General features: G+C 50.0%; 1 protein-coding gene across 1 annotated transcript in view; it reads right to left on the minus strand.

The window, feature by feature from the left end:
* Window positions 1-3,363, minus strand: part of LOC103166858 — a 45,795-nt gene extending 42,432 nt beyond the window's left edge. Inside the window, exon 1 of the mRNA XM_029058177.2 lies at window positions 3,180-3,363. Within this exon, the coding sequence (XP_028914010.1) occupies window positions 3,180-3,330 (151 nt within the window). The 5' untranslated portion in view covers window positions 3,331-3,363. The remainder of the gene's footprint in view (window positions 1-3,179) is intronic.
* Between the last annotated feature and the right edge of the window lie 6,120 nt (window positions 3,364-9,483).

The raw sequence follows: 9,483 nt of genomic DNA on the forward strand, positions 1-9,483 counted from the left end.
GCGCCCTACGAGTACCGGTGATTTCTCATCTCGCATCTCTCCCAGAAGCAGCGTGGCTCAGCGGAAAGAGCCTGGGCTTGGGAGTCAGAAGTCATGGGTTCTAATCCCAGCTCCGCCATCTGTCAGCTGGGTGACTTTGGGCAAGTCACTTCACTTCTCTGTGCCTCAGTTACCTCATCTGTAAAATGGGGATTAAGACTGTGAGCCCCACGTGGGACAGCCTGATTACGCTGTATTTACCCCAGCGCTTAGCACAGTGCTCTGCACATAGTAAGCGCTTAACAAACACCAACATTATTATTATTATTATTAATAGTTGTTAGGGCATTTGTTAAGCATTCACCGTGTGCCCGGCCCTGAACTAAGTGCTGGGGTGGATACGGGGAACTGGGGCTGGTCCCAGTGTAGCGCTCGGCACCCAGTAATAATAATAATGGTGGTATTCGTTAAGCGCTTACTATGTGCAGAGCACTGTTCTAACTGCCGGGGTAGATACAGGGTCATCAGGCTGCCCCACGTGAGGCTTGCTGTTAATCCCCATTTTCCATCTGTGGTAACTGAGGCCCAGAGAATAATAATCATAATAATGTTGTATTTATCTTGATTCTATTTATTGCTCTTGTTCTTGTCTGTCCATCTCCCCGGATTAGACTGTAAGCCCACCAAAGGGCAGGGACTGTATCTGTTACCGATCTGTCAATTCCGAGCGCTTAGTCCAGTGCTCTGCACATAGGAAGCGCTCAATAAATACTATTGAATGAATGAATGAAAGGGCAGGAACTGTCTCTATGTTACCGATTTGTCCATTCCAAGTGCTTAGTACAGTGCTCTGCACATGGTAAGCACTCAATAAATACTATTGAATGAATGAATGAAGGGGCAGGGACTGTCTCTGTTACCAATTTGTCCATTCCAAGCGCTTAGTCCAGTGCTCTGCAGATAGGAAGCGCTCCATAAATACTTTTGAATGAATGAAAGGGCAGGGACTGTCTCTATGTTACCGATTTGTCCATTCCAAGCCCTTAGTACAGTGCTCTGCACATGGTAAGCACTCAATAAATACTATTGAATGAATGAATGAGGGGGCAGGGACTGTCTCTATCTGTTACCAATTTGTCCATTCCAAGTGCTTAGTCCAGTGCTCTGCACATAGTAAGCACAGCGTGGCTGACTGGAAAGGGCATGGGCTTTGGAGTCCGAGGTCATGGGTTCGAACTCCGGCTCTGCCACTTGTCAGCTGCGTGACTTTGGGCAAGTCACTTCACTTCTCTGGGCCTCAGTTCCCTCATCTGTAAAATGGGGATTAAGACTGTGAGCCCCACGTGGGACAACCTGATTCCCCTGTGTCTACCCCAGCGCTTAGAACAGTGCTCGGCACATAGTAAGCGCTTAACAAATACCAACATTATTATTATTATTAAATCCTATTGAATGAATGAATAGGCAGGGATTGTCTCTGTTACTGATTTGTCCATTCCAAGCACTTCGTCCAGTGCTCTGCACATAGTAAGTGCTCAATAAATCCTATTGAATAAATGAAAGGGCAGGGACTGTCTCTAGCTTTTACTGATTTGTCCATTCCAAGTGCTTCATCCAGTGCTCTGCACATAGTAAGCGCTCAGGGATTGTCTCTGTTACCGATTTGTCCATTTCAAGCGCTTCGTACAGTGCTCTGCACATGGTAAGCACTCAGTACTATTGAATGAATGAATGAAAGGGCAGGGACTGTCTCTGTTACCGATTTGTCCATTCCAAGCGCTTAGTCCAGTGCGCGCTCAATAAATCCTATTGAATGAATGGGCAGGGATTGTCTCTGTTACCGATTTGTCCATTCCAAGCGCTTCGTCCAGTGCTCTGCACATAGTAAGCACTCAATAAACCCTATTGAATGAATGAAGGGGCAGGGATTGTCTCTGTTACCGATTTGTCCATTCCAAGCGCTTAGTCCAGTGCTCTGCACACAGTAAGCGCTCACTAAATCCTATTGAATGAATGGGCAGGGATTGTCTCTGTTACCGATTTGTCCATTCCAAGCGCTTAGTCCAGTGCTCCGCACATAGTAAGCGCTCAATAAATCCTACTGAATGAATGAATGGGCAGGGACTGTCTATCTGTTACCGATTTGTCCATTCCAAGCGCTTCGTCCAGTGCTCTGCACATAATAAGCGCTCAATAAATCCTATTGAATGAATGAATGGGCAGGGATTGTCTATCTGTTACTGATTTGTCCATTCCCAGCGCTTAGTCCAGTGCTCTGCACATAGTAAGCGCTCAATAAATACGAAGGAATGAATGAATGGGCAGGGATTGTCTCTATCTGTTACCGATTTGTCCATTCCAAGCACTTCGTCCAGTGCTCTGCACATAGTAAGCGCTCACTAAATCCTATTGAATGAATGGGCAGGGATTGTCTCTGATACCCATTTGTCCATTCCAAGCGCTTCGTCCAGTGCTCTGCACATAGTAAGCGCTCACTAAATCCTATTGAATGAATGAATGAATGGGCAGGGATTGTCTATCTGTTACTGATTGGTCCATTCCCAACGCTTAGTCCAGTGCTCTGCACATAGTAAGCGCTCAATAAATACGAAGGAATGAATGAATGGGCAGGGATTGTCTCTATCTGTTACCGATTTGTCCGTTCCAAGCGCTTCGTCCAGTGCTCTGCACATAGTAAGCGCTGAATAAATCCTATTGAATGAATGAATGGGCAGGGACTATCTGTTACCGATTTGTCCATTCCAAGCGCTTCGTCCAGTGCTCTGCACATAGTAAGCGCTCACTAAATCCTATTGAATGAATGGGCAGGGATTGTCTATCTGTTACTGATTGGTCCATTCCCAACGCTTAGTCCAGTGCTCTGCACATAGTAAGCGCTCAATAAATACGAAGGAATGAATGAATGGGCAGGGATTGTCTCTATCTGTTACCGATTTGTCCGTTCCAAGCGCTTCGTCCAGTGCTCCGCACATAGTAAGCGCTGAATAAATCCTATTGAATGAATGAATGGGCAGGGACTGTCTATCTGTTACCGATTTGTCCATTCCAAGCGCTTCGTCCAGTGCTCTGCACATTGTAAGCGCTCAATCAATACGAATGACTGCAGGACGAGGGCAGGAAGGGTCCCTCCTGGCCGGTCCTTCCCTCCCCTCCGTCCCCGGCGGGCCGAGTCCCCGCACCGAGAGGCTCCGCCAACAGCAGCACCGAGGCGCCGTGGCCCTCGTCCGAGTCCTCGTCGCTGATGAGGATGACGGGGGGCTCCTGCTCCTCCTCCTCCGCCGCCGCCGCCGCCTGAGCCCGCAGGCCTCGCTGGGCCCGGCTGCCCACCATTTTTCGATGGCCGCGGCCTTGGCCAACCTGTGGCGTCACTTCCGGTGGGGGGGGGAGGCGGCAAGGCCAACGGTCGGGGACACCGGAAGTGGCCTCTTCTGGCCGCCATCTTGTCTCCTCCTCTGTCTGGCCACCTGAGGCGATAATGATAATCATAACTAACAATGATAACAATACCAATGTTGGTATTTGTTAAGCTTTTACTATGCGCAGGGCACTGCTGTAAGCGCTGGGGGAGATACAGGGTTGTCCCACGTGAGGCTCACCGTCTTCATCCCCATTTGACAGATGAGGTCACTGAGGCACACAGAGAATAATAATGATGGTGGTATTTGTTAAGCGCTTACTATCTAGGGCACTGTTCTAAGCGCTGGAGTAGATACACGGTTGTCCCACGTGAGGCTCACAGTCACTCCCCATTTGACAGATGAGGGAACTGAGGCCCAGAGAATAATAATAATGCTGGTATTTGTTAAGCGCTTACTACGTGCAGAGCACTGTTCTAAGCGCTGGGGTAGATACAGGATCGTCAGGTTGTCCCATGTGAGGCTCACAGTCAATCCCCATTTGACAGATGAGGTCACTGAGGCACACAGAGAATAATAATAATGTTGGTATTTGTTAAGCGCTTACTTTGTGCAGAGCACTGTTGTAAGCACTGGAGTAGATACAGGGTTGTCCCACGTGAGGCTCACAGTCAATCCCCATTTGGCAGATGAGGGAACTGAGGCCCAGAGAATAATAATAATGTTGGTATTTGTTAAGCGCTTACTACGTGCAGAGCTCTGTTCTAAGCGCTGAGGTAAATACAGGGGAATGAGTTTGTCCCACATGAGGCTCACAGTCAATCCCCATTTGGCAGATGAGGGAACTGAGGCCCAGAGAATAATAATAATGTTGGTATTTGTTAAGCGCTTACTACGTGCAGAGCTCTGTTCTAAGCGCTGAGGTAAATACAGGGGAATGAGTTTGTCCCACATGAGGCTCACAGTTAATCCCTATTTACAGATGAGGGAACTGAGGCACAGAGAAGCGAAGTGACTTGCCCACAGTCACACAGCTGACAAGTGGCAGAGGCGGAATTCGAACCCATGACCTCTGGCTCCCAAGCCCGGCCTCTTTCCACTGAGTCACGCTGCTTCTCTAGTAATAATAATAATAATAACAATAATAATAATAATGTTGCTATTTGTTGAGCGCTTACTATGTGCAGAGCACTATTCTAAGTGCCGGGGTAGATGCAGGGTCATCAGGTTGTCCCACATGAGGCTCACAGTTAATCCCCATTTGACAGATGAGGTCACTGAGGCCCAGAGAATAATAATACTAACAATATTGTTATTTGTTAAGCGCTCACTATGTGCAGAGCACTGTTCTAAGCGCTGCGGTAGATACAGGGTAATCGGGTTGTCCCGCATGAGACTCACAGTTGATTCCCATTTTACAGATGAGGGAACTGAGGCCCAGAGAAGTGAAGTGACTTGCCCACAGTCACACAGCTGACAAGTGGCAGAGCCGGGATTCGAACCCATGAACTCTGACTCCCAAGCCCGGGCTCTTTCCACTGAGCCACGCTGTAGGCCTCTGCTTGACTGTCCCTCTCGTCGTCGAGACTGGTAGAGTACTGGAAACTCTCCGGGGGCGACCCTGAGAGGGGATTAGCACTTACTTTGTGCCCAACACTGTTCAAAGTATTACAGTTCTAAGTATAACAGTGTTATCTCATCTGTAAAATGGGGATTAAGACTGCGAGCCTCACGTGAGACAACCTGATTCCCCTGTGTCTATTCCAGCACTTAGAACAGTGCTTGGCACATAGTAAGCGCTTAACAAATACCAACATTATTATTAGGGTAGATACAAGATACAACAGACCCCATCCCACCTGGGGCTCACCGTGGAAATCGGAGGGGAGGAGGATTTAATCCCCGTTTTAAAAATGATGCAACTGAGGCACTGAGAAGTGCAATGACTTACTAGCCCAGGGTCCCAAGGCGGGTAAGTGGCCGAGGCGGGATGAGAGTCCGGGTCTTCCGATTCCCAGCCCCAAGCTCTTTTCAGTAGGCCACGTTGCCCCTTCTGTTTCAACCGTGCGCAAGCGTCCCCCCATATTAAAAGCCCCTTTCTCTCAATCCCTCCAGCTAACAATCCATCTTCCCTCCCCCTGCCCTTCCAAACTCTCGGAACTGGTCAACTCCGGCCGCTTCCTTCATTTCTCTGCCGACTCTCTTGACCCAATACAATGAGCCTTTCGACCCCTCCACCCCACCAAGACCGCGCTCTCTCAAGTCACCAAGGCTCACCCGAAGCCACGTCCGACGGGCTCTACTCTGCCCTCGACCACCTCTGACGCCGGGGGCCGCTCCCTTTTCCTTGAGATAATAATAATGTTGGTATTTGTTAAGCGCTTACTAGGTGCCGAGCACTGTTCTAAGCGCTGGGGTAGACACGGGGGAATCAGGTTGTCCCACGTGGGGCTCACAGTCTCCATCCCCATTTTACAGATGAGGTAACTGAGGCACCGAGAAGTGAAGTGACTTGCCCAAAGTCACACAGCTGACAAGTGGCCGAGCTGGGATCCTATCTGGACCCGGTCGTGTGGACGTAGCACTAGCCTGGCTCTCCTCCTGTGCCTGATCTCTCCTTCTCTGTCTCGTTGGCTGGCTCCCCCTCTTTCCTCTCACCCCTTAGCCGGGTGTCGGGGCCCTGTTCCGGGACCCGTGGTCTCCTCGCTCTCGCCCCGCCGTCGGCTCGCGAGGCTTCGGCCCCTACCTCCAGGGGGGACGACTCCCCAGCCTGGCTCTCTGGCCCGCCCCGACGGCGCATCTGACCTCTCCTCGGACCTGCGATCCTGAACCTCCTCTTGCCTCTGGGACGTCTCCGCTTGAATGTCCCGCTGCCGGTTCCTCCAGTTGAGCAACCCCGTTGGCATCTCTGGAGAAGAGGTGAATGGTTGATAAGAGATGGATGAGAACTTCTTCTGGCTTGAAACTCCTCCCACGCCCCCCACTCTTGCCTTCTTCAAACCTTTACTGAAAGCACATCTCCACCACGAGGCCTTTCCCGGCTAAACCCTCGGCTCCCCCTACTCCCTCTCCCTTCCGTGTCGGTGTTTACTACGACCCGTCCTCTCGAGGCACGTGGTATTCATCCCACCCTTAACTCCACAGCACTTACGTCCGCATCTGGAATTCACTTTTACGTCTGCCCTCCCATCTGGGTTGGAAACTTACTGTGGGCAGCGAACGTGTCTACCGACCCCGTTCTACTGTCCTCTCCCAAGCTCTGCACACAGTAAGCGTTCAATAAATACCAGTAAGTGATCGATTCGTTAATTGATTTCAACCAAACTGCACATCTTCCCTCTTAAATCTCCTGCTCCTCTCTCAGTCAGTAAGTAGGAGTGGCTCCTTCTTGGCCCTTCTGCTTCTCCTACCTCTAACCTTTCTCTCCCAGCTTGGCACTCCCTCCCTCCCCAAAGCTGACACACCCCAGCTCTTTCCTGAGTCGAAACCCTCCCCAGATCCTACCTCCCCCAACGGGCCTTCCCCAGTGAATTTCCCGGCACTCTAAATCATATGAACCCATCAGCCAACTATAGCCCAAAGCAATTTAAATATTTTGCACTCACGTAGAGGTGTTCAGTTATTTCCTTTCAACACTCTAGCTGTAAACATATTTTCCTTTGTCTTCCCATTAGAGTGAAAGTGCTCGTTGTGGGCAGGGAATGTGCCTGTTATACTGTTATACTGTTCTCTCCCAAGCGCTCAGCACAATGCTCTGCACACTGGAAACACTCAATAAATAGGACTGACCGTCAGTGTAGTGCACCCAGTGAGAGCTGAATCCATCAATCACTCCATTATATTTAGTTTTTATCTTGGTATTTAAGTGTCTACATGGGTCAAGCAGTGTTCTAAGTGCTGGGGTAGACACAGTCCCTGGGCCACAGTGGGCTCACAGTCTAAGTACTTATTGAGCACTTATTGTGTGCAGAGCACTGTAGTAAACGCTTGGGAGAGCATTATACCACAGAGTTTGTAGAAAAGGTCCCTGCCCACCAGTAGTTTACAATCTGGAGGGGCAGGCACACAAATTAAGGAGAGTTCACATACCTGCCCGTGAAGCCGAGGGTGGGGTGAATAGCAGGGGCTTAAACGGGACCGATCCGTCGCACAGGCCACACAGAAAAGAGAGTGGGAGGAAGTATTCATCATTCTAGCAATGCTATTTATTGGGCGCTTACTGTGAGTATCGTTACCATCAGCGGTTTTTAGTGAGCGAACGCTTACTTTGTGCAGAGCGGAGAGTACAATACAGTCGAGTCGCTAGACACGATCCTTGCCCCCCGAGAGGCTTCCAGTCTAGTGGGAGAGCCTACGGTCTGGTGGATAATAACTGTGGAACTTGTTACGCGCTTACTATGTGCTAAGCGCTGGGGTAGATACGAGATCATCAGGTTGGAGACGATCTCAGTCCCACATGGGGCTCACAGTTGGAGGGAGTCCCATTTTGCGGATGAAGAAACCGAGGCCCAGAGAAGTGAAGCGGTTTGCCCAAGGTCCCACAGCAGGCAAGTGCCTGGGCCGGGATTAGAATCCAGGTCCCGTGGCACCCACACCCGCATTGTTTCCGCTAGGCCCTGCTGCTTCTTGCTGCTAATAGCAGCTCTGGTCATAGCGCTGCTAGACCGTAAACTCGTTGTGGGCAGGGAATGTGTTTATTCTTGTACTGTACTCTCCCAAGTGCTTAATACAGTGCCCCGCACGGAGCGAGCGCTCAATAAGTATGAATGAATGAAAATCCAATCGGCCTTTTTTCTATTAATATAATATCATACCATATCAGCCTATAATAATGGTATTTGTTAAGCACTTACTATGTTCTAAACGCTGAGGCAGATTACAAGGTAACCAGGTTGTCCCACGTGGGGCTCACAGTCTTAATCCCCATTTCACAGATGGGGGAACTGAGGCAGAGAGAGGTTAAGCGACTTGCCCGAGGTCGCACAGCTGACGAGCGGCGGAGCCGGCATTAGAACCCACATCCTCGGCCTCCCAAGCCCGGGCTCTTGCCACTGAGTCACGCTGCTCCTCATCGCCCGTCTCCCCGCCTCAGGCCTTCTCCCCGCTGAACTAAGGATCATCGTCTTCAGCGCACAGCGTGGCTCAGTGGAAAGAGCACGGGCTTTGGAGTCAGAGGTCATGGGTTCGAATCCCGGCTCTGCCACTTGTCAGCTGTGTGGCTGTGGGCAAGTCACTTCACTTCTCTGTGCCTCAGTTACCTCATCTGTAAAATGGGGGTTAAGACTGTGAGCCCCACATGGGACAACCTGATTCCCCTGTGTCTACCCCAGCGCTTAGAACAGTGTTCTGCACATAGTAAGCGCTTAACAAATACCAACAACTCTCTTCAAAGCCCTCCACTGGCTCCGCTAACCCTCTTCGTCCCCTGAAAATTTCCTACAACTTCTCCCAAGTCCACCAGGCATTACTGTATGCTTGTCTACAATAATAATAATAATAATGATAATTGTGATATTAAGTACTTACTAAGTGTCAAACAGCATCCCCGAGCGTTGAGGAAGATACAGCGTGGCTCAGTGGAAAGAGCCCGGGCGTGGGAGTCAGAGGGCATGGGTTCGAATCCCGGCTCTGCCACTTGTCAGCTCTGTGACTGTGGGCAAGTCACTTCACTTCTCTGGGCCTCAGTGACCTCATCTGTAAAATGGGGATTAAGACTGTGAACTTCACGTGGGACAACCTGATGACCCTGTATCTCCCCCAGTGCTCAGAACAGTGCTCTGCACATAATAAGCTCCTAACAAATGCCAACATCATTATACGACATAATTAAGTCATCTACACTGTAAGTAGGGAATGTTTCTACCAATTCTGTTGTATCGTACATCTTAGTACAGTGCTCTTCACCCAGTAAGCGCTCAATAAATATCATCGATTGGTCGATTACTCATCCGCTTCCTTCCCCCACTCCTCTGCTGTTGCTGCCGTCTTCAGTTCTCCCAAGGTAACCTTTTTTTTTAAAATAACATTTCTTACGGAGAAGCAGCGTGGTACAGTGGAAAGAGCCCGGGCTTGGGAGTCAGAGGTCATGGGTTCGAATCCTGACTCCGCCACTTGCCAGCTGTGTGAC

Source organism: Ornithorhynchus anatinus, chromosome 2 (genome assembly GCF_004115215.2).
Source record: "Ornithorhynchus anatinus isolate Pmale09 chromosome 2, mOrnAna1.pri.v4, whole genome shotgun sequence".
In the NCBI taxonomy this organism is placed as follows: domain Eukaryota; kingdom Metazoa; phylum Chordata; class Mammalia; order Monotremata; family Ornithorhynchidae; genus Ornithorhynchus; species Ornithorhynchus anatinus.